The 25,887-nt window shown below is 40.0% G+C and overlaps 1 protein-coding gene across 11 annotated transcripts in view; it reads right to left on the reverse strand.

The window, feature by feature from the left end:
- Rnf144b (ring finger protein 144B) overlaps nucleotides 1-25,887 on the reverse strand; it is a 163,725-nt gene that overhangs the window by 30,849 nt on the left and 106,989 nt on the right. For all 11 annotated transcript variants that reach the window (XM_070024498.1, XM_070024488.1, XM_070024497.1 and 8 more), the window contains one exon: nucleotides 12,171-12,275. In XM_070024498.1, the coding sequence (XP_069880599.1) occupies nucleotides 12,171-12,275 (105 nt within the window). The remainder of the gene's footprint in view (nucleotides 1-12,170; nucleotides 12,276-25,887) is intronic.

Genomic DNA, 25,887 nt, shown 5'->3' on the forward strand with positions numbered 1-25,887 from the left:
TGCGGTTCAAAGCCAGCCCAGGCAGGAAAGTCTGTGAGACTCTTATCTCCAATTAACCACCAGAAAATGGGAAGTGACATTGTGGCTCAAGTGGTAGAGCACTTGCCTTGAGCTGAAGAGTGGAGGGAGAGCACCTAGGCCCAGAGTTCAAGCCCCACAACTGACCAAAAATAAAAAGGAGGCTGAGATCTGAGGATTGTAGTTTACAGCAAGACTGGGCAGGAAAAAGCTAGAAGTAGAACTGTGGCTCAAGTGGCAAAAAAACACTAGCCTTGAGTGCAAAAGCTTAGGACAGCAGGAAGGAAGGAAGGAAGGAAGGAAAGAAGGGGAGAGGGAGGGAGGGAGGGAGTTCCAAAGGAACTACTTTCTATGAAAGAAAGAAAGGAAGAAAGAAAGAAAGAAAAAAAGAAAGAAAGAAAGAAAGAAAGAAAGAAAGAAAGAAGAAGGAAAGAAAGAAGGAAAGGAAAGGAAAGAAAGGAAGGAAGGAAAGGAAAGAAAGGAAGGAAAGAAAGGAAGGAAAGGAAGGAAAGGAAGGAAGTAAAGAAAGAAGAAGGAAGGAAAGAAAGAAAGAAAGAAAGAAAGAAAGAAAGAAAGAAAGAAAGAAAGAAAGAAAGAAGGAAAGGAGGGAAGGAGGGAGGGAGGGAGGAAAGAAAGGAAAGAAAAGAAATTAATGGTATAAGAAGTCACCAACAATTAGAAATTAGATCAATTTCATCAGGATCCACATTACTCTCTGAAAACAGGGAAGTCACAGATCTTTATTCTCTATCCCTTACTGTAGCTTGAATCTCCCATTTAGTATTTCAAAAGTCAAGGCTTAACAACAAATTATGCTTTAATAAGTTAAACTAATTTTTCCATTGAAGTTTGTGATCATAAAAAGTTAATTACATCACTGCTCACTCTGATCCTTTTTATAATAGAGACAATACCTAATCTGGGTGTTGGCTCATGCCTATAATCCTAGCTATGTAAGGGGCTGAGATCTAAGGATCCTGGTTTAAAGCCAGCCTAGGCAGAAAGGTCTATGAGACACTTATCTCCAATTGACCAGCAAAAATCCAGAAGTGGAGCTGTGGATCAAGTAGGAAAACATCAGCCTTGAGTGAAAAAGCTAAGCAAGAGCAGCACTATGTCCTGATCTCAAGCCCTAGTAACAGCATTAAAAAGAAGAAAAAGAAAGAACAAAGGAAGGAAGGAGGGAAGGAAGGAAGGAGATAATATCTAGAAAACATCTATCTTCTATAGCCTTGTCCTTTAGACTTCTGTCTTTCCCATGGGTTGGTTAACAGCCCACCATGGAGAAAGCACTGGGCTATGCAGAAGTTACAGAAGATGTGTGCTGACGGCGATGAAATTGCTCAGAAGACAACGCATACAAACAAGACTGAAAAGGATCATTCCTTGCTCTTGTCACCCCTTGGACTTTCCAGAGTAAGACACATTTTCTAAAATATTTCTAGCACACTTTAAATGAGAAATGAGGTTTTTAAATGAGAGGTAATTGGTCCTGGTTTAAACAGTAACAGCCCATGATGCAAAGTATTAAGTTTCTGGTTCCATTACCATCTGGAGCTAAGTCACTATTGCACCTGGTCTCCATTTCTACAATTCTACAATTGAAATAACTCTGTTAGAATGATTATTTTGGAAGACTCCATCCAGCTGCAAGTGTAAGGGCTTCAACTTACTTTTTGAGGGTATTCATAAATAACTCTAAAATTGTCAGGCTGTTAGCCTGACATCCTGGAGATTAAAAAGCAAGATTTTAAAGAGGAATCTAACAGTATACATTTCTGCCAACAAACAAATTTCAAATCATCCAAGAGTCACACCAGAAAGCTGTATTTTTAACTTTTTATTTTGAAATAATTTTAGACTTACAAAAAGCTGCAAAATTTGTAGAGTTCCTGTATGTCATATTCCCAACTTCCCCTAAAGATAAAATCTTATGGAACCATAGTTATTGAAATAATTACAATGCTATCCTCAAACTAAATAATTGACATGCCTTAATGAAACTTTACAAATTGACCCACAAATGTTTTTTCCTGTCTAGAATGCATTCTGTTATTCTGTGTGGTCTTTCCTTGGGCCTCCTCTGACAAGTCTTCAGTTTGTCTTTTCCTCTCAGGACCCTCATGTATTTGGAGAGTACAGGTGAGTCATTTATACAATATTCATCCATTTGGATTTGACTGGTGCTTTTTTACAATCAGACTGAGGTTAAGCATTATTTTTAATTTTTGCCAAGAATATCACAGGTGATCTTAGCTCATGAGAAGGAATACGAAGACCATGTATTACCACTAGTGATATTATTCTTAACTTGATTTGTTATATAGGAATTCGATTAGGGAGATAGAGAAAAGCCCCATTTTGAGAGGTTGAATTGATAGTCCTTATTAGAAAGCCAGTGACTGCAAGAGGACTCGTGTCTCAAAAACTTGCAGGCAGTAAGGACAAGATGGCAATAATGAGATCCAGTATTCATATTTCAAATGTCTGCCAATTTTCTCCATCCTTTGTAATTAACAAGTAATTTATATAAACTGGTTTAATTAAGAGTCTTAAAGATAGAGAGCACACACACACACACACACACACACACACACACCCCTTTCTCCATGTGTAGGAGACACAGACGATGAGAAGAGAGGGACCCATAGACCAACACCTTTACTCGATTAGAGCACACTTGCCAAATAGGTTTCACATGAGGAGTTTTAACTGGTAGACTCAAGTTCTGAAAGTTTGTGTGAGCTCTGAGGATCAGTAAAGTCATTGAAGTCAGCTCTAGCTAGCTGGCCCAGAGGGAGGTGGTCACTAGGAGGAAGTTAGGTAAAGCAGATCTGAGAACTGACCACATTGAGGAACTGGAAGGAGGTATTGAATTGGAAACTAGGTGAAAGGTGATGGAGACCTAATTCTGGTAAGAGAAAGTCCAACTTGTACTCAGAATGGATGTGAAGGCAACATAAAATTGTAGTCATTCACTATTGGGGTATTCTTTCCGTCTATGAAAATCCTATTCCTTTTCATCTATTTGCCCACTAATTTTAGTGTCTACTGAGAATCCTTCCCAAAAATATTACTGTGCTATTTGCTTAATGTTGATTTGGGGTTTCTGTCATTCATTCTGTATTCAGTGATTAGAATTATACTGCAAGGTTAAATAGAAATGGGCTGGGAGTGTGGCTTAGTGGTACAGTGCTTGTCTAACATGCATGTAGATCAGGGCTCAATTCCTCAATACCACATAAACAAAAAAAGCTGGAAGTGGCTCTGTGGCTCAAGTAGCATAGTGGTAGCCTTGAGAAAAAGAAGCTTAGGGGCAGTGCCCAGGCCCTGAGTTCAAGCCTCAAGACTGGCAAAAAAAAAAAAAAAAAGATTAAATAGAAGCAAGATGTTTTGGTACGCTATTGTACAGAAAGATGATTACACATAACAATAATATTCTGTACATTTCAAATGTATCTAAGAAAAAGAGGAAATGAATGAAAGGAAAATAAAACAGACTCAGATGGGGGAGAGTAGGCACCAGCAGAAGGGCTGAGAGCTAGTGAACAAGGTGAGCAGGATGCATACGTTCCTTGCGGTTTATTTGCAATGTATGAAAATAGAACAATGAAACTTGTTTTAAGAGGAAAGGGGTGGGGAAGAATGATAGATGATTGGGTAACATTGATCACGATAGCTTGTCACAACCTTCCTTCCTTCTACAACTAATGGATGTCAATAAATAATTTTTTTAAAAAAGAAGTCTAAAGAAAAAAAAAAGAAGGGAATTAGAGTGGCTTCATCATAAAGAATGGTAAATGTTTGAAGACACAGATATAGTATCTCTAACCTAATGTATAACATATATACAACATATGTTGACTTTCACATGGTACCCCATTAATAGGTACAGTTTTATTCTACATAAGTTAAAAATAAATTTATCTTAACAATAAAATTAACAAATAAGAATCTGACTTTTTTTTGTGCCAGTCCTGAGACTCTTGGTATGGATACTGGCCCAACTTCTTTTGCTCAAGGCTGTTACTCTACAACTTGTGTCTCAGTGTCACTTCCAGCTTTTTCTGAATAGTTTATTGGAGATAAGGGTGACATGGACTTTCTTGCTCAGGCTGGCTTCAAACCTCAATACTTAGATCTCAGCCTCCTGAGCAGCTAGGATTACAGGCCTGAGCCACTGTTGCCTGGATTAGAATTTGACTTTTCTATTCCCTTCATTTGCTTGCTTATTCTTCTTTAAAGTTAATCAGTGAGTATTTACTCAGTGAACTCTATCACTAACCAGAGCATATTTAAGCAGAATAGCAAAGCTATTGCATTACCAAGAGATCACTTCTCTCATATCAATGAGCAAAGAGTCTTCCATTTGTGTAGCTATCCTTGAAATTTTCTCCTGTGAAATTTGTTCTGATTTACCTGCTAACCAGAAATTTCTCTCTCTTCTTCCTCTCCAAGCATAAAAGACTAGTTTTCTTCCTCATCATTATTCTGGAAATTCTTACCAGAAAGAAAAAAGAGAACCTGAAAGGGAAGAGTTCCAGATCCATGTAGGAATATTAATTAATTAATTAATTTAGCCAGCCCTGGGCACTGCCCCTGAGCTTCTTTTGCTCAAGGCTGGCACCCTACCACTTGAGCCACAGTATAACTTCTGGCTTTTTCTGTTTATGAGATACTAAGGAATCAAACCCAGGGCTTCATGCATGCTAAGCAAGCATTCTACCACTAAGCCACATTCCCAGCTCTCATTTAGGAATTTTTATTAGCACATATTCAGGATTAGAAGTGTGGCTCAGAAGGTCAAGCATCAGCCAATGAACAGAAATGCCAAGTTCAAGTCCTGGTCTCATTATTAGCACAAAACAATTGTACAAAGGAGTTTCATTCTGATATTGATAACTTGTACATAATAAATTTAATCAAATTCACCTCATCTGTGTTACTTTCCTTAACCATGCTCCTGTTTCCCCCTTCCCTCCTTTTTAATGCTTTTTGGTGGGTTTCATTATGCTCTTTTCATACACATGCTTCTACCATATGCTTCTAAAATATTCACCCAAACCCCACCATCTCCTTTTCCTCTCTTCTCATGCACTAGCCCCCCCAGTCTTCCTTTTATAATTAAGTAATATTATTAATTTTTTTCAGGTACACATTTTACATGAGTGAAAACATATGATTGTCTTTCTCAGCTTGGCTCTTCTCTCTTAATTGATGATCTCTAGTATCCGTTTTCCTGTAAGTGATCTAACTTCATTCTTTTTTATGACCAGATAATATAGTCATCCCTCACTATATCCCAGTTCACTTATTGTAGTTTCACTGTATCACAATTTTTTAAATACATGCACAGTGATTCCTCTCCCATCATGGGAGCTACGTTTCAGAGACACCCAAGATCAATGAAAATCCACGAAGTAGCAATAAGTGAACCGCAATATAGCAAGGGACAACAATCTAACACTGCTGCTTCGTGGATCTTCAGTGATCGCGGGGCCGGGGGAGGGGGTGGGGAGGAAGTGTCTCTAGAACATAACTCCCATAGGTGAGGGATCACTGTATTCTGTTAATGTACCATGTTTGCTTTATCCAGTCTTCAGGTGCTAAGTAACTAGCCTGGTTCCATATCTTGTAAATAGTATTGCTATAAATACAGGCACACAAGTATCTCACTTGCATGTTGATTTGCATTCCTTTGTACATATGCCCAGGAATGGTATAATAGCAGGATTATGCAGTAGTTCTATGTTTAGTTTCTTGAACACTCTCCATACTGATTTCTCAATAGAGCAATAATATATCATAAGGGTAACAAGAAAAAGCTGCTAATTGCCTAGAATCGCTATTGTTGTTGTTGTTGTTTTCTGGTAACAATGAAGCTGGGGAATGTGTTTTGAATATGCAGTTTCTACTCTGCTGAAAGTCTTGGCCTTTCCATTCCATAGCAAACCATATCCAATACATAGCCAGTACAGTCTGCACATGTCTGCGTGTGGATGCTAACAGTTAGGCATAATGTTAACTGGGTATCTCTTATTGTTCACAACTGAAAAGACAGGAAGAGTAAGGCATGCCCTTCTCCATCACATTTATTAGGGCCATAAGATTTCTTCCCACATCACCACTTACATCAACACAAACCCAACTTGGAAACCAACAAGGAAGTAAGAAAGAAAGGGCAGAGAGAAGCGTCTGACAACCAACCACAGGGGCATTCATGCACATACAGTGGTGTGTGACTCCCTAAGAAATGCTGACAAGTACCATGTGTATTGTTTTGAGAGAAGATGTTAATTCAAAGTCACACAAATGAAATGCCCTCAGAGCTTATGAAGTCAGTTACAGGAGGTATAAGAAGTCATGGTTTTTCTTAGGTCTGGCCTTTTAAGTTCCATTTCTGCCTCAGGTGCTTTTTTCAAGTTAACAGTTTGAACATTGACTGCAACGCATGAGGCACTTGTAGATCATCATGACCCATCCAGGTAAACTAAAGGCAGGAGAAACAGTGCTTATGCATTGATGACTTGATGACTAATCACACCACTAACTCAACCCAGAGAACAAACAGTTCCTCTTAACAGAGAAGGAAATGGCCAGGCCCCTTTGTAAAGCACACCTGTTCAGGTCTCCCTGCCTAAGTACTAGCAAGCACATCCTGCTTGGAAGAAAACTGGAAGATATTCTTTTCTGTGCAGCAGGAGGCTGGGCCAACTGGGAGGGAAAGGATGGGAGAAGTGGAACTCCAAGACCAGAGATCCTCACCAGCAGCGTGGCCCATTCTCTGTTCATAGGTTCTACAAAAGCCTCAGAGTATCCGGTAACCAGGATGGTCTTCCCACAAAGCCCCCTGCCTTTTCTCTCCCTCCACTCATCTACAAGTCAAAGGGACATAATCAGTGCACAGCCACATGCCAAGAGCAGCTCACCCATTGCTGCTCCTTTTGTACAATACCTGCTTTGAGTAATAACTGAATAGTCGAAATCACACTTCCACTTTTATGCAGTTTGTAATGCATCTCAAAACAAAATTTTAAATGTGTTTTTTAGGATTTTTTTTATTATCTTTATAAAGGTTGTACAGAGGGATTATCATTACATAAGTCAAGTAAAAATACATTTCTTTTTGGACAATGTCATCCCTTCCCTTTCTCTGTTTTTGTTGTTGTTGTTGTTGTTTGTACCAGTCCTGGGCTTGAACTCAAGGCCTGGACGCTGTCCCTGAGCTTTTTTTCTCAAGGCTAGCACTCTAGCACTTGTGTAACAAGTTAGATTGTGTAAAAATTCTGAAAAATTTAGAGCCAGGTGCTGGGGGCTCACTCTTATAATCCTGGCTACTCCAGAGGCTGAGATCTGAGGGCCACAGTTTGAAGCCAGCCCAGGTAGAAAAGTCTGCGACACTTGTATCTCCAACTACTAAGCAAAATGCTGAAAGTGGAGCTGTGACTCAAGTGGTATAGTATTGGCATGAATGGAAAAATCGCAGGGACAGCACCCAGGCCCACATATACATGCACATACACATATACACTATCTATCTATCTATCTATCTATCTATCTATCTATCTATCTATCTATCTATCTATCTATCTATCTCTTTCACACACAAACCCACAATTTAGGTGGGAACTTTAAAATATATATATTAACTCTACAACCCTACAACCCCCTACAACCTCTAAAATCTCAATTTTCTCCAGCCAATACATAGTCAAAGCTTGGTTATTAGAGACACATTCCAACCATTCCCATTTAGATTCTTACACCACAGTAACAGAAGTATTCTCATCTGCCTGGACATCCTCATGCTGCTGTATTCCAGTTTCCCACTGTGAACATGGGAAGGTAGAATGTCACAGTGAGAAGTGGCTAGGACAGTCAGTGCTAAGGGGAGACTTAGGAAGACTTAGGAGCCTTACACTCTGGCAGTCTCTCCCAAAGTCATCTGGAATCTGTATGAAATCTATGTTTTCTCTCATATGTAGAACTTAGAGCTACACACTATAAACATACATAAAAATCATAGTTATCTCTCTATCTACATAATATATCTAGGTAGCTAGGTAAACAGAATGGACAGATAGGCAGAATGGACAGATAGGCAGAATGGACAGATAGGCAGATAGATAGATAGATAGATAGATAGATAGATAGATAGATAGATAGATAGATAGATAGATAGATAGATAGATAGATAGATAGATAGATGCTAACTAAAGTATGGTATATGGTCAGGAGGATTCCAAAGATATAACCCATCCTTGAACAACTAACTTAAATAGTTTAACAAAATAAATATCAGGAAGCTGAAGCATGTGTTTTCGGGAGATATCAAAAGGGAGGAAGAGTAGGCAAATGGAGAAAGGAAGGGTGGACGAATGCAGCCATAACATTCATCACATATATGTGAACACAGAACCAGGTAACTAGAGGGGAGAAGCGAGGAAGGGATGGCACTGATCAAGATATACTGCCCTTACAAACTGACATGGTGAGTTAAAAAGAGGGAACACCCGATTTGTCAAAAAATAGTTTTATTGTTAAAGGTCATAGGGTTCATAAGCAATGTCAACTAAGATAATGAGGGCTATCATTGTGAAGATTAAAGGGTGTTTATGATGTTAACTAAGTATAACTATGCCACAGTATTGTGAAATTTATGTAGTTCTGTAATCTCAATAAAGAAATATTTGGGGAGGAAGCTCTTTGTGCAACCACTCAAGGAAATTTTTTTACATTAAAAATCATTGTAGAATCTAAGTGAAACCAGTATTTATTTTTGCAAATGTGGCTTCAAACTCCTTAGCACTCTCTCCAACCCCTCCACTCCCCTAAGGTCTCAGAGAGCAGCTCTCTAACTCCTGCCTACAGAACATTCTGTGGCCCTGGTGTGGGTAAAACATCAGCCCCCAGCTCTTCGTCCCACATGTGCAGTGGTATAACAGTGAAAGGCAGGCTGGGTGTTTCAGAGCCCCAGGACTTTGAGGGAGGGTTGATGGGTGAAAAAAGATTGTCCTTGCCCTCCACTACACCAGGGAGTTGGAAAGAGTTCAAGTTCTCTAGTTGTTGCAATGGCAGGTACTATTCAAAAGGGGAATGCACTCGCCCAGACAAAAGGTTCTGGGCTTTCCAGCAGGCCAGGTTATGCTATTTCCATAACATTGCAGGGAACTGCTTAGATTAGATCCACTCCTTCTCACAGAGCTTTGCTTGAAATAATGCTATCAGAGCCAGCCATCTGTATCCTGCCTTCACAAGGCCATGGTAGACAAAGTTCTTGGAGGGGGAGCACTGGAAAATCCCACAAAGAAACAGCTGAAGGTACTGGATGATGCAAAAGAGGAAACTCTGACTTTTCTCTGACTCCCACAGGGCTCACCTCTGCCTCTCGCTAGCTCAGGAGATCCTGAAAGGGAAGCTGCCATCTTCTACTGTTTCCTACAAGAAGGGTATTAAATGCTCCACTAATGAGGCTGTTCCTGATAAATAAGTGTGAAGAGGAAGAGACACAATTGAGCCAATTTAGAGGCATGAAGAAAGCAGGCACAAGGAAAACAGTCCACTGTGTGAGCTAGACCTATGCAGGAAAGCACATAGAGAAAGATTGAATTCCTCGTGTCCTCTGGAGGTGGAGAAATGTGACACTTAAACATTTGATCAGAGCGAATGAGGAAGAATCATATGCCACAGTATAAATAGCATCAGAACAAAGGGGACCAGCTTCAACTAGAATTATTTTTAACCAACAACATACTTATGTGTTACCCATATAATTAAACATTCTTTTACAGTGGAAGGAGGAGATGGAGGAGATGGAATCCAGTCAATCCAATCATCTGAATGAGCCCCAGTATGATACACTAAAAAATACACAGCCATCTATTATCATAATGACTCTCTACAATGTAGTCTGGATGTAAAGCAGGTTAGAAAGGATGGTGGGTCAGTACCTGTGCACTTGTGGGTACTGTTTTCATACCTGTGTAGTACTGATTTTTCAAAGGATATTAACTGGTAAAGCACTTCAGCCCTCCAAGATAATCATCTATACTTAATTATCAGTTCAGAAAGAAAACAATCCCTATTTTACCATTCTGAGGGAAGGAAGGAAGGAAGGAAGGAAGGAAGGAAGGAAGGAAGGAAGGAAGGAAGGAAGGAAGGTTGGTTCAGGACACCTGACTGCTGCCCACTGCTGCCCATCCTGTATCAGGCTCTCAAGAAAACCAACGGCTCCTTAATGCCCATCTAATGAGAAAAAGACTGGAGAACTGAGTTTAGTTTTGTATGAGATAGCTTTGTTCTGGTTATTTTTTCCAAATATGCTTTTGTAATCTTTGAGGGTTTGTTTTTAATACAGCCAAAAGTAAAATTGTTTTTAAAGGAAAACTGAATAAACAGACTTAGAAATAGGAAAGGATGGATGAGGATGTCCACAATGGAAAACACATTTGAAGAGCATGAAGAAAGGCTCAGGGACAGCACCCAGACCCTGAGTTCAAGTCCCAGAACCACCAAAAAAACAACAAAAAAACAATGATTACTACACTGATGAACATACGTTGTACTCTCAAACGGACATGTTGAAATCCCCTAGCACAACTACATAAGGATAATAGTTTTATTTAAAAAAAAAACAATTATCAAATAGCAAAGTTGAAGAACTGGATTTTAAATTATATTTCATTTTAATTAAAGTTAAATCCCTATATAGATGATTGGACAGCACAGGTCTAGAATAAAAAACAAAAACCGATTCATTTCACAGGTATATTTTCAAGCTTCAAATGTCTCGTTTGTGTTTAATAGGTTTTGCATATAGGAATTAAGTAAGATTTCATACCAGATCCAACTCTTGCTGCCTCTGCCCTAGCTCTCCCATTTCACATTTACAATTTTCTATGTAATGTCTCTCTACTAGGCCAGAAGTTTCACCAGGACAGTGCCAAGTCTGCTGCACCCTCTGCTCTGTCCCGGCCCCTGCGGGGCCCACACACTGCACAACCTCAACTGACATACAGCAGAGGAGCAAGTCAGAAAGGAAGCTTCTGTCTGAAAGGATGATGTATAGAACAAGGTGCCCAAATACTTGAGTCTTACTATGAACAACTCTAAGTCATTTTTTTTTTGGGGGGGAGGTCCAGTCGTGGGGCTTGAACTCTGGGCCTGAGCGCTGTCCTTCAGCTCTTCAGCTCAAGGCTAGCACTCTACCACTTGAGCCACAGTGCCACTTCCGGCTTTTTTTCTTTTTGCTTATGTGGTGCTGAGGAATTGAACCCAGGGCCTCATGCATGCAAGGCAAGCACTCTACCACTGAGCCACCTTCCCAGCCCCAGCTCTAAGTCTTATACATCAACAATGCTCCAAACGGCTTGTGTAATTTTTCCGAACTTTAATTTCCTTTAGTAAATTATAATCCTCATGACAGAATGACATATTCAATTTTATCCAAAACATTATTCTTTCTCTTTTTTTTATTCTCTGTGCTGGGGATGGGGTTAGAGCTGGAACTCAGGGCCTAGGTGCTGTCCTTTAGTTGGTGATCTATCACTTGAGCTACAACTCCATGGATTTCTGTCCTTTCTGCTGGTTAACTGAAAAGCAGAGTCTCATGGATTTGTTTGCCTAAGCTGGCTTCAAACCTTGATGCTTAGATCTCAGTCTCCTGAGTAGCTAGGATTATAGGCATGAGCCACCAGCACTCAGCTTTTTTGTTTGGAAATAGTTCTGTCAGGTTAGCCCTATAGCAGACAACTACTATGGAATAGATAAACTACTACTAAATCACAATAGCTCTTATACTCCACAGCTGTGGATAATCTGTGGCCTATTTCTCCTTGAAGTACTCAAGGTTACAAGACCACTCATTACTCAGCCTGCAAACCTCTCATTGGATCAATAGGATTTCTAAATACCCTTGCCTATTTTAGAGCTGCTGCTTCTTGCAAGATGACACATATAAACAGTACTGAGATAAATGACAGCTTTAACAGTCTGTACAAAGAATCCAGCGGTATGTAGCAATAAAGTACTCCTTTAAAAAGGTAGCTTCTGTATTGTGTGGCTAGATTCCCTAGTAAGGAGGTACTCAAAGAGTGAAGATCCTCATAAATCATAGCAACAGGCAAGGGGAAAGCCATGGCACACGTTCATACCTCAGCTTCCTGCAGGGTCCCGTGGTTTAGGCACACCATGTCGGGGCAAGTGATAGGAGACCCACATCCTTCTCGGATTGCCAGCTGCATATACTGTTTCAGGCACTATAGGGGAAAAAGAAAAGAGACAAACAATTATCCACCACATTACAGTGGAAAAAGGTTACATAAGAAACCACCCCTGCATCTTCCCTTAATTGGCTATCCCGGCATTCTTGCACTCAAGAGACATAAGTTACCACAAGTGTGAAGACTAAGAGCCATCATTTTGGAAAGAATACAGAGACAGGCAATTAATTATGCATGACTTCATCCGAAGAGTTTATTCAAGTCAAATTCCCCTATGCTCACACAATCCATCCATCATAGATTGGGAAACAAAGTCTTTTGTACTCATAGCAAAGATTTCTCTTTATTATTATTGTTGTTGTTGTTATTGTTATTATTTGAAATGTATGTGACTTTATAATTCTATTTTTATCTTTTGGTTCATTCCTTAAAAGTTTATCCAAACATAGGATCCTGGCACTGAGCTACTCAAACAGAACTGAAATAAGACTAATAAGGCAGTGACTTATCCAGGAGCATGCTTAAAAGCAAAAGATAATGTCACGTTTGGGAAAGTCAAATGACTGCCTGTTTATGGGATACAGCAAAGAGAATGTGGAAGAATGAGACCCTTTTGAGAAACGAGGCTCAGCGGCTGCCATGCTGAGTAGAAAAAAGGCACTGATCAACTGGAGAAAAAAGAAATTGAAAGGCTGAAGTTAGAAAATGAAACAAGTGGGAAAGATGGGGGACAGGAAGCACAAATAGGTCTAGTCATCACTTGTGCCTGGACCTTGGGCAGTGAGTGAAGACAAGAATCTGAGATTGTAAGAGAGAAACTGACGGTGCATTGGATTCTCTCTCCCTTCCAGTCTAGCTTAATATGCCCACAGGAAACCAAAGGCAGTGCAGCAGGCTCCTTGTACCTGTAGTCTCCACCCTTCCATATCCAACCAAACGCAGGTTGCAAATATTCAGACCAAAAAAAAAAAAGATGCTATGGTCAGAATATTTATGGTGTAATTGTGAAATCTAGGCCTTTCACTGACTTTTTCAAATTCGTTTTCCCCATTGGTAAAGAAAACTAACATCACTATTGGGTTTCTGGGAAAGACGTGCATTCATCTGCTTGAAGTGACTTGTGCTGGAGAACCAATGACTGAGGCCAGCCACTTAATCTACATCTGTTACCTCTTCCTTCTTCAGAACTAGAAAACAACCTAAACGGAGAAGACTGAAATAATATATTGTTAAAATTCACACAATAAGATGCTTCAGGATCATGAAAACGTATGTTCAAGTGGTATTTCAAAGCATGGGGAAATGCTCACGATTTGGGATCACTTGGTAGATAAAAGGTATTTGGGGACAGTGGTCCTCTTAGCCACTCTCCCCCTTACTGAAGATGACAGTTTTCAAATTCACTCTCCTGTTCAAGAGAAAGAGGGCTGGAGGTGTGGTTCAGTGGTAGAGCACCTGCTTAGTTAGTTAGCAAGCAACAGACCCTGAGCTCAACTCCCAGTATTGATTCTCACTGCCTCCCCCCGGCCCCCGGAAAAAAAGAAAGTGAAAGATAAGAGATGACTTGTGAGATTTACTGTGCCCAACACCATCTCCAGGACCAGCAGCAAACAAGGCAAAAGCAAGGTGGAAAAGAACACCATAGACAGGCAAACCCACCCACAAAGTGATTTCATACCAAGGGACAAACAACAATGTGAAGGCCTCTCTACCATTCTGCTTCTGGAGACTCTCAGCCTCCCCTTGGCCAGGCCAATGTCAATGTTACTGCCTACATTCCTCCCCAGCTGCCACCGACAAACTCTAAATCTGGTCTCCAGTCTCAAGGGGAATGTGTCTGAGGAAAACAAAGTGAATGGCACAACAAACTTCAGGTTCTAGAAGTTGGGGGTCTAGAGTCAAGCTCTATTCTGTCTGATGACGATAGGGGAATGACTTTAGTTTTCAAATAGGGACATAATGCCTTACAGGACTGACAACATGGACACACAAAAACTTTATCTACTAATTGCAGAATGTCAGGTTATATTTTTACTCTCTTCAGTTGGACTTCGATTTTCTATTAGGAAACATGTGGGGAAACTGTTGATCCACTGTCCACTCCCTGCAGAGGACCAGTGATAAGCCACTTAGGGTAGACAGCAGATACATGACAGAACAGATGGATGTACAACAGAGAATCCGCTCATCTCTAGGACAGCTGCTCCTCAGAATTATTTGGCTCTATAGAGAAAGCGTAATATCAAATAGAGACTAGACATACTATGTGAGTCTTCTTAGACTAAAAAAAAAAAGAAGAAGAAAAACACTTAAACTTATCCTGAACATTTGTAAAGACAAAACATTAAGCTTCCCAAAGAGCTCACAACGAACACTAATTTGCCAACACGATGGTCTTCGGTACACTGTCAACAGAGATATATCTTCCTAATGAATTCTGAAGTTTCCCACAAGCACTGTCTTGTCTGCAAATAATAATGTTATGTGATCTAAGATTTTCAGGCAAGAAGTTAGAGTGCTACACATTGACTAGAAGATTTAAGTACATACACACTCTGTTTTTATTCTAGGAAACATTCGCTCAGAAAAGACGTTTCTAAGTGCCCACTGTTCAGTAATCTCAGAGCACAGGCACTTGACATGCCAACCATGTGGGCATGAATTTCCACTCAAAAGCAAAGAGGGAAAACAGTCCTAGTGATGGATTCATACTGAACTTTCAAGTGCCAGGAGCTCGTTATTTTCCTTCCACTGTCTTTCACGAAAAAAAATTTACTCTCAATGTCTTCCTCATGCAAAGATTTCAATGCCTCTTGCGAATATTGCACACAAGAACCAAAAATATTCACATGAATCCTATGCACATTTTACAAACCAAGTATAGGTACATGCTTAATAATTCTAGACGGAAAATCCAACATCTGGCTCATAAACACACAAAAAAGAAAACTACCAGTCATTTAGTAAGTGTATTAAACAGCAACATTACATTGATATCCAAAAATGTACAATTTCCTTCACAGCTAACAAATTCTAAGGGAAATGTTTCAAATGGAACATTTCAAAAGCCCATGTAACATAAACAAAGAAAGAAAACACTTTTTTCTTTTGAATAGTCAACATTTTACTTAAATGGTTTGGTAGACTATACAAGGTTTTTTTTCTTTTTTTCTTTTGATCAAGCTTGGGCTTGAACTCGGGGCCTCAGTGCTGTTCCTGAGCTTTTTATTTGCTCAAAGCTAGCACTCTACCACTTTGAGCCACAGTGCCACTTGTAGTTTTCTGGTAGCTAATTGGAGATAAGAGTGCACTTTCCTGTCCCACTTTCCTGTCCCAGCTGGCTTCAATCAGATCTCAGATTCCTGAGTAGGATTACAGGCATGAGCCGCCAGCACCCATATACCAAGAACTACTTTTCTAACTCACTCCACAGCTCTCAAGAATTCCGAGGGGATCTAAGGATTTTTTTTTTGTCAGTTGTGGGGCCTTAACTCTGGGCCTGGGCACTTTCCCTCAGCTCTTCAGCTCAAGGCTAGCTAGTGCTCTACCACTTGAGCCACAGCACCACTTCTGGCTTTTTCTGCTTATGTGGTGCTGAGGAATCAAACCCAGGGCATCATGCATGCAAGTCAAGTACTCTACCACTGAGCCACCTTCCCAGCCCAAAACAAATCTTAAAACAAATACTGAATGCAACTGGGTGTTAACAGCCAACTTGTTGGGCAAGTCATTGTTTATCAAAATGGAACAATACCACCTGGTTTTGCGAGGGAAACAGAGAGTCTCCCCTTAGAGTAAACAGATGAAGATCAGGGCTGATGACCAACAAAAATAAATAAATAAATAAATAAAGATCACTTTTCCAAAGTGAAAATGGCCGGCAGATATATTGTGTAATTGGCACATTATATGAATGTTTCTGAATGATAGGTATGCAGGCAGAAATGAAAGTCCCCAAACAGATAGGATCCCTCAGTCTCATGAGGGTAGGCCAGGGAGGTAAGAAGATAACTAGTATTGTTGAGAGGAAGAAGGTACCATACAGTTAGAGGCTTAAATCATCTGTTTCTTGGCCCTATTTGTGTGTGTGCGTGTGCATGTCTGTTCATGTATGTATGTGCGTGTGCACACACTGGTCCTGGGGCTTGGACTCTGGGCCTGCGATGCTGTCCCTGAGCTTTTGTGCATAAGGCTAGTGCTCTACTACTTTGAGCCACAGCTCCACTTCCACATTTATAGTAGTTAATTGGAGGTAAGAGTATTATGGACTTTCCTGTCTGAGATGGCTTTGAACTGTGAGTCTCACATCTCAACCTCCTGAGTAGCTAGAATTACAGGTATGAGTCACTGGCACCCAGCTCTTTGCCAACTTTTAACTGTGCTATTTGTATTTTTATTTTATTGAGTTGTAAGTAATCTTTACATAGTCTTGACATGCATCCTTTAAGAGATGATTTGTAAATATTTTCTCCCACCCTGGGTTATATTTTAACTTTCTTGATGACATTCATAGAAGAAAATAAAGTTTTTAAAATTTGATCAAGTCTCATTTTTTTCTTTTGTGGCTTATGCATTGACTGATATATCTAAGAATACATTGCCTAGTTCAAGGTAATTAAAGTTTTTCTATTGTCTTCTTTTCTTTCTTCTAATGGTATTATAGTTTAAAGCTTTTAATATTTAGGCCCCCGATTGGTTTTCAGTTAATGTTTCCTTTTCAAAGGGATATCTAGTTGTCCTAGTACAATTTGCTGAAAAACTCTCCTTTCTCCCTGGAATTATTTTGGTACTGTTGAAAAACAACTGACAATACAGATGGGGATTTACTACTATACTCCAAACTCTATTCCACTCATTCATCTATCCATCCATCCATCTATTCTCAAGACAATATCATGGTATTTTGATTGTTCTGGCTTAGTAGTAAGTTCTAAAATCAAGAAACAAGTTCTTCAAGCTTGTTCTTCTTTTTCAAGATTCTTTGGATTACTCAAGGTCCTTTGCATTTCCATATGACTTTTAGGATCAGCTTGTCAATCTCTGTGAAGACAACCTAGTCTGGAAAGCCATGTAGAATGTATTGTCATCTTAACAACATTGAGTCTTCTGATCCAAGAACATGGAGTATCTTTCTATTTAATTAGTCTTTCTTCTTTCAATAATATTTTGTAGTTCTTACAGTACAAGTTTTTCACTTTTTTGTTAAATATATTTCTGAGTATTATTCCTTTTGATGCTACTATAAACAGCATTGTTTTAATTCATGTATCAGTGTGTAGAAATACTATTGAGTTTTATATATTAAATATTGTATTTTGTAACCCTGCTAAATGGTTTTATCATGCTTCAAGTTATTCCGATGTAGTATTCAGTAGTAGCCATGCCTTCAGTTTTAATCAGGAAAGATACTTTCTTTTATGTCCCTCATCAATGCTTTTCAGTCACTCAATAATGTTGGCCCACATGAAGGAAGGGAGTGTTTTCTCACCAACATCCTCACAGATCATCCATGCGTTCAGCTGGTTCCAAAAGAATTAGTCACAGAAACATAATGGAAAATTATATATGCAAAATTTTAAAATTCTGATGGGGGAGCCTTTAAATACCTGAACCCAAAATAGTGCTGTTATACTTTTTCTGGAAAAGGGTACAAAGGTCCACTTGGAAGTAAGTTTGAAAACCGTCATTCAATATGGGAGATTAAGTCTGGGCTCCAATCAAAAGTACCTCCAGTTCCCACCAAACAAGAGCAATCAAACACTTCTATCTTTAGCTCCAGTGATCACGAAACCACCTAAATTAAGAAACTTGGTGGCAGAAATAACTCTGAGGAGAAATTCACTGGAAATGCTATAGCCTAGTCCCAGTCTTCACAATGAAGCTTTAGAATTTGCCAAACTGGAAGAAGAACACTCCAATCAGAACAGCAGAACAGCACACAGGCTCTAACCCTGGAGAGATCTGCTTCCAACTTAAGTAATTCAATAACTCTTCCACTGACCTTTTGGAAGCTTTTCCTTTCTTCCCACCCCAGGCTGCTTTTCTTCACAGAGGGAGGTACCCAGTCTTACACTACTCTCAAAGAGATCCCTCTCGGCCAGGTGCTACCTCATGCCACAGTACACTCAAAAAAGCAACTGATGGCTCTGAGAGAAAGAAAACAAGAAGGCCTGCCAAGCTTACATCCTTCCATTTCCTCCAAAGAAACATTACCCCTCAGAACTGCAAGCCCTCAGGCTGCACCAAAGTTCCAGCATACAGGCCCTGCAAAACCTGTGAGAATAAGCATGCTCCAGATTCAGAGCTGGCTGAGTCCTTCTGTCTCTCCCCTTCCTCCTCCTATGAGAGTCTCTACATGAACTCTTTCAGCAACATGTCCAGATGTCTAAGAACGTACAACATGAGAAGAAATAAACCCTTCATCCATAAAGGATCAAGAAATTCAGCCATGATGTAGAATTATAAAAGTTAGATGAAAAAAAAATCTACCACCATTTAACCCAATCTAAGCAAACATGCTAAATTCCACTGGAGGATTCAGAATGAATATTAAAAGTGTGCTATGTCAAGCAAGGCAAGGTAGAGACATGTGATGAGGTATAAATAGTTCATGTAAGATTCTGCTATGGTTTGAATGTTGAGACTCACCTCTCAACATGATAGTAGTATGAGGTATGGCCTTTACAAAGGGATTATGTCACAAGAGCTCTCTGGTCTTAGCACCCTTATAAAAGCAAGGGCTTGAGGCCCAAGAGAACATTCTTGCCTTTCTTTCCCTTCTACCTCGTAAGGATACCTGCTCCCCCTGTCCAGAGGACATAGCAACAAGATGCCATTGTAGAAACAGATGCTAATCCTGTCTGTGTCTTGATGCCCATGCTTCCTAGCCTCCCAAAGACTGAGAAATAAACTTCTGTTCTTTATAACTTAGTCTTGGGTACTTTTGTCATAGCAGCACAAATGACCTAAGAAATTATGGACATATAAATATACACTGTAAAATTATTTCACCTTTTTCCTATATTTAAAGAGTTTCATAATAAACCACTGTATCATTCTTAAAACTAAAAAGAAAAAGGAAAAAATGGACACTATTCATCAATTCACAAATTTAATGTCTGTTAAGGAAGAAATTGCTATATTTGAAATCATTATATTTGAAATAAAATTCCAATATCTGTTTTGATCTTTAGAATAGTTTGAATAAATTACAGCGAGACATCTTATTAAGTTAAATGTAGCAATATTAATGAAAGGCAATCTAAATTTTTGAAACTGATAGAACATTATTATACTGCACAAATGAGAGAGTGAGGGTAACAACATTAACTAGCTACATGTTGATCAACAGGATTTAACATGTGGAAGCCAGCATGCAAAATAGCTCAGACCAATGACCTGAAGTAGTACTGTTACTGTTTCTTCAAAGTCAGAATGCAAAATAGCTTACACCAAGGACCTGGAAGTGATACTGTTTCAGTTTCCTCAAGAGACCATTGTTTCTCTAACCAATAGTTTCTCTAATAGGTGAGGACTAGATTCAATCCCTGGTACCATCACAAAGAAAAAAAAAAAACACAAAAGGCAAAAGAACAATGAACTCCAAAAAAAGAGAAAAGTTAAGACAAAGAGATAATTGACTGTTTATTACTAGGAAGCTTGTTTTGCTCAAATTAATTTCCAGGTATTTTATTTAATTTCCCCCTAGCCAACTAAGTATATCTCCTAACTATAATTGTTTTCCTTAATATTTTTTGGACAAGAAGCTACACATTTGTAGTACTGAGTCCCACAACTTATATGGCTGCTTTAATTATACATTGTACCAATGCTGCAACTATTCCTTACTTCATAATATCTTTCCCAAGAGTTTCTTCTTCAAAATGTCTTTTTTTCCTTTTTTGCATTTTCTTTAAAGCAAATTTCTAGAAGTCAGGGAGTTCTGCATTTGGCATTTTTGTTTTTCATTTTATTTGCCATAATTTAAACCAGTCTTCTTCTTTCTTTCTTTCTTTCTTTCTTTTTCTTTAGTAAATTCATATGCTTACATATCCAAGACTAATTTTGACTCTTGCTAAAATCTAACCTAGTTACTATCCTTGAACTGCCATTTTCAAAATGTTCTAGATGAGCAGCATATTCTAGCAAATTAGACTATCCAGGCAAAGGTCTTGAGTCAACACCATATAACTACATGTTTCAGAGATACATATTGGTGGTCACAAAAGAGACAAAAGAAGCCCATGTACTACCTCAGAGCACATGATCTAGAGCAATTAGTATATACTTCCTCCACAGAGTGTTCTGCAAATACCCTAGACTTCTGGTGGATGAACCAACAGATCATTGGCTCCAATGGTTCAGTGGGTCTGAGGGAGGGCTTAAGAAATGATGTTCTAACAAGTTTACAGGTGCTGCTGGTGGAAGGGCTTACACTTTGAGAACCAAATCTTCATTAGGTGAGAACTAAAATATTCATTATATGAGGGACAGGGAAAAGGGAAGAGATAATGGGAATCGTTTTCATACTCTTATGATGCTGTAATTTGAATCTTGCATGTCACCCAAAACTCTTCTTTCCCAGAGTGAGAGGCAGGTATTGGGAGGTTGTGGAAACTCTAAGAGGTGAGGCCTAAGAGGTAGGGCCTAGTGGAAGGTCTTCAGACCTCAGGGCAGGAGAGGAGTTTTGTGGGCAGTGTGAGAATTGACATCTTTCTCTGTTTTGTTTCCTTCCCCATGAGGTAAGTGGTTTTCTGCCATGATATTGTGTCTTACCACCAGCCAAAAAAAAAAATGGAACCAACTGATTGTGGATAAACACCTCCCAAAACAGTGAAAATAAACCTTTTCTAGATTGATTCATCAAATCTTGGTTACAGTGACAGAGAGCTGAATCACATAGTTAAGTATCTGAAAATTGTCTCACTTGCCCAGCAAAGCAACTCTGAGACTGATATTATCCTATTTCACACAAACCAGTTGTGCAATTTACCCTCATTTCCCATGAACTATACTATAGGAGTTGAGATGTTAACCAAGGTATATATAATTGAGAACCCATCCTTGTTTGCTTTCCCACTACATCACAATGACTACTAGTTTATTAGAACTAAAAGACTTAATCCATGGTTTACACCAATAAGTGAAATCTAAGGGACACATACACAAAAATCTCAGGGACCATACCCAAAATTTTTAGAGAAGTAGATCTTATTTCATTGAAATAGGCTAGTTTCTTAACTCTGCATTGATTTCCTTACATGTAAACTGAAGGGTAAGAGTCAATAGAAAAAATAACATAGTCCTTGTGTGTAATACGCACACCATGATGGATATGCAAATGTCTTTGCTTTTCCTTCTTCCTGGATTTCACTTTTATAGATGAATAAACTCAAGTTCAGAGAGGCTGAGCACGTGTTCATGTGGGAAGTGAGGCAAGCCTTAAGGAGCCACAAATGGAGGACAAGGAGGTGATTCAAAACCACTGATGCCTTTATGTTCATTTTCCTTCCCAAGGAAATAAGGCACTGCCTTGTCTTACCTGGCTCCAAATGGGGACGTTGTACATGTGGAACCCACATCAGAAATCATGCAGAACTCCTTTACAAAATGGGAGTTTAGATTTTCTAGCAAACCTGTATGTTTTGGGGGTTTCAATTGAGCTAAAATTTTGAAATTTAGTAACAACATCTCCTTTTATTCTTTAAAATTTCTTTAAGTACAAAAGGGTTTTAATTTATGAATCAGTGTAGGGAGAGGAGGAAGAAGGGGGGAGGAGGAGGAAGAGGGGAAGGAGGAGGGGAAGGAAGAGGAGGAGGAGGAAGAAGAGGGGGAGGGAGGAGGAGGGGAGGGGCATGAAGAGTGGAGGGGGAAAAGGAGGGAGGAGGAAGAAGAGGGGAGGGAAGAAGAGGTAGAGGCGCATGAGGAGTGGAGGGGGGAATAGAGGGAGGAGGAAGAAGAGGGGGAGGGAGGAAGAGGGGGATTAGGAGGGGAGAGGGGGAGCAGCACCCGCCCATATATTGAAATAGGGAAATTGAAAATCTCCACTGTCCACACTTACCAATCAGGCACTCCACCACCAGGGCCTGAACTCCCAGTCCTTGTTTTAGATATATTTTGGATAGTCTTACTTTGTGTGTGTGTGTGTGTGTGTGTGTGTGTGTGTGTGTGTGTGTGTGTGTGTGTGTGTGTGTGTGTGTGTGTGTGTGTGTGTGTGTGTGTGCGCGCGCGCTATGTTGGCCTGCACCTATATCACCCACACACACAGCTGGGATTACAGGTGTGAGCCATCACCCTCTCCCCCCGCCCCCCACCAAAATACTGATATATCTATACTGATTTTCAGCAGTGAGTTTTCAACAATGCTGGCTGCTATTACTATGGGCATAAGGGCACAATGATGAACAGTGATGTTCAATTACTTTTCTGGACTTTTTTTCCCTTGACCAGTTTTGCCTCTAGGTAAACAGACAAAAATGGACCTCTGTGCCAAGCTGCTAGAAGATAACGAAGGAAATATATTTATAAATAGGTATAAGGAAACAAGAGAGGAAATACCAACATTTCTATAAAGGTCTTCATTTTCATTCAATTTTAAATGCTAAATGCCTGCAAAGAAGATATGATCATTGTACTCTGAGGCAGCAAGAAAGGAACATGTACCTAATTACTAGTACCTAACATACAAAGTACCCAGTATGGTACCTTGTGGTACCTAGTATAGTAGGTACTAGGTATGTTAGGTACTAATATCCTCAAGTACCTAAGTTCATTTATACCATTCTTTGTTATGTAGCACCTTGGCTAGGCAATGAAGTATCACTAGGAACCACACTAGTGGAGTAAGAAAAGAAAGATAAATTATAGAAGAAGGAAAGACAAGGAGAGGCGAGCTGCCTCTTGGTGAGAGACCTAGAAGGTGACCTAGATAGGCACTGGGGGACAATTAGCAGAGTAAACTGAGTGTCCGCACCAAGGATTTGGTACAAATGAGCACATGCATCCTTATTAGGCACGGAGGCATCTGATCAGCAACAATGTCTTTTAACTCTGATACTCGTATCCCAAATGGATCAAAGAGAGAAGAAATGGGACACAGAAACAAATCATAGACAACAAGATTAGAGTCTGTCCTGATGTGTACGGCATGAGTACATTCTCTGAGCTTTACCTCGACCTCCACCCTACAAGACTTCCTTCATCCTTCTCCTCCCAGCTCTCTTCCTGTGTTCTTCCCTACTCCCAAACCATCTTCAATGCCCAAATCTGAAATAAGACTTCCATCTTCGAGTGGCTCCATCTCATGTTGGCTTACCTGTCTGGGTAAGCACTCCTGTACTTCCAGCCAAGTGTTTGTCTTGTGCCCTTCCTCAGTGGCTGCCCCTCCCCATTCTGTGACTTCCCACATGCCGCTCCTTCCCACCAACTCTGTCATCTGGAGGGGCTCATCTTCCTGCTCTCCTGTCAGCCTCAGCTCTCAGGAAACCTTCACCACCGCTTCAGTCTAGTTTTGTGGGGTTCTCACATGTTCTCCTAAAGCACCAACCCCCCTGTGTCAGCACTGCTTATACCTGCTGCTCCCCATGTTCTCTACCCAGCCACAGCAGTACCAAATGAGGGGTAAGGCAGAAACTGGAGGAAGAGAAGAGGCTTAGAAGATATTGGAAAAGGGAGTACCATTCCAGAAGAATAATGAGATGATGCTGGATAACAGGGAAAAGTCGTCTCATAATTAACCCACTTTTGACTGCTCTTAAACTCTGTTTTAGGCCAGCCTAAAACAGTGCTGGTGGGTCACATCTGTAATCCTAGCTACTCAGAACCTTGACATCTGAGGTTCACAGTTACAAACCAGCCCAGGCAGGAAATGTCTGTGAGACTTTTATCTCCAATTAACTGCTAAAAAGCCAGAAATGAAGCTGTAGCTCTAGTGGTAGAGCATTAATTAGCCCTATACAAAATATAGCACTAAGGTACAGTGCCAAGGACTCAAGTTTAAGCCCCAATACCAGCACTAAATAAGTAAATAAAAATAAACATTGCTTTAAACTTTAAAAAAAAAAAAAGCTTCTACATGACATTCGATTGTAGATTTCTCCCTAATACTTTGGTGAAAAACGAAGAAAATCTTGTTTTATATTATTGTACCTCCTATAACACAACTTTTCTCAGACAACACAGAAAAAGCCTGAAGTACTCATTAAACCCATGAACAAAGTCAAGTGGTTGTGCAAGTGATGCATATTTCAAAAGTGTTGTGTGAGTAGGGTGGGGGCGGGGTGGGGTATAAAGTACGAGCTGTTAACATACCCATTCCAAGAAGGTGATTACATTTAAAGAATTCTACCTAGAAAGAAAAAAAGAAGAGGTGTTTTCCAATTTCTATAAAAGTGTGTGTAAATATACTAACAAGGCAGGGATACAGCACACTTAAGCATTTTTTTATTTGATGATATATTTTTTATTTTAGTGTTAGGGTGATGGTAAGGGTTAGGGCTAGTGTTAGGGTAAGGTTTAGGGTTAGGGTGAGTGTTAGGGTAAAGGCTAGGAATAGGTTGAGTGTGAGGGTGAGGGTTAGGGGTAGGGTTAGGGTTAGGGTAAGGATTAGGGTTAGGGTGAGGGTTAGGGTTTTCACACTTAAGCATTTTTATCCACATCTTATTTAAAGTCAATGGGAGGAAAGGAAGATCATGGGAAGATTGGGAAACACTGACTTAAAAAAAAGTGGTGTGCACAGTGATTCAGACCTACAATCCTAGCAACTGAGGAAGCTGAGACCTAAAGATTCCAGTTCAGAGACAACCTGGGCAGGAAAATCCTTGAGACTCTTATCTCCAATTAACTAGCAAAAAAAAAAATTAAAGCCAGAAGTGTGGTTTAAGTGGTAAAATGCCAGATATGAGTGAAAAAAGCCAAGCAAGAGCACAAGGCCCTAAGTTCAAGACACTACATAAAAGACAGGAGAGAGAGACAGAGACAGAGACAGAAAGAGACAGACATAGAGACAGACAGAAAAAGAAAGAGAAAGAAAGAGAGAGAGAGAGAGAGAGAGGGTGGGAGGAAGGAAAAGAGGAAGGGAGGGAGGGAGAGAGGGAGGGAGGGAGGAAGGAAGGAAGGAAGGAAGGAAGGAAGGAAGGAAGGAAGGAAGGAAGGAAGGAAGGAAGACAGATAGTAGCAACACAGGAAAAAATAATCATACACGCAGACAAACACACAGAGGAACCAATAGTATCCACTTAAAACACCATGAGATCATTCCACTCTGTGAGTCAAAACTCACCCAAGACTCTGTTCTCAAATTAGACTGAGGCCAAAATCCTTACCCCAACCTGCAAGGCCCTTCACACTCTACAGACAAACCCATCACCTCTCACTTTATTTCCTACAGCTTACCCATGTGTGCAAGTGTGCATGCACATGTGTAGGCACACATGCTCTTCTCCACCCACCCTGGTCTCCCAACTGCATCAATGCTTCCCAGGCACACTCCCAACCTGAGACTACCATACCACTTCCCTCTGCCTAATCCTCTTCTCCTGGATATTTATACAGCTTGGTCCTCGTTTTCTTCAAGTCCTTCTTCAAACAACACCTTCCTAGTGAGATATATTCTGACCATTGAGCATGGCATCCAAACCCATCCCCTTAT

The sequence above is a fragment of the Dipodomys merriami genome, unplaced genomic scaffold, assembly GCF_024711535.1.
Source record: "Dipodomys merriami isolate MVZ:Mamm:240054 unplaced genomic scaffold, mDipMer1.0.p SCAF_16, whole genome shotgun sequence".
Classification (NCBI taxonomy): Eukaryota; Metazoa; Chordata; class Mammalia; order Rodentia; family Heteromyidae; genus Dipodomys; species Dipodomys merriami.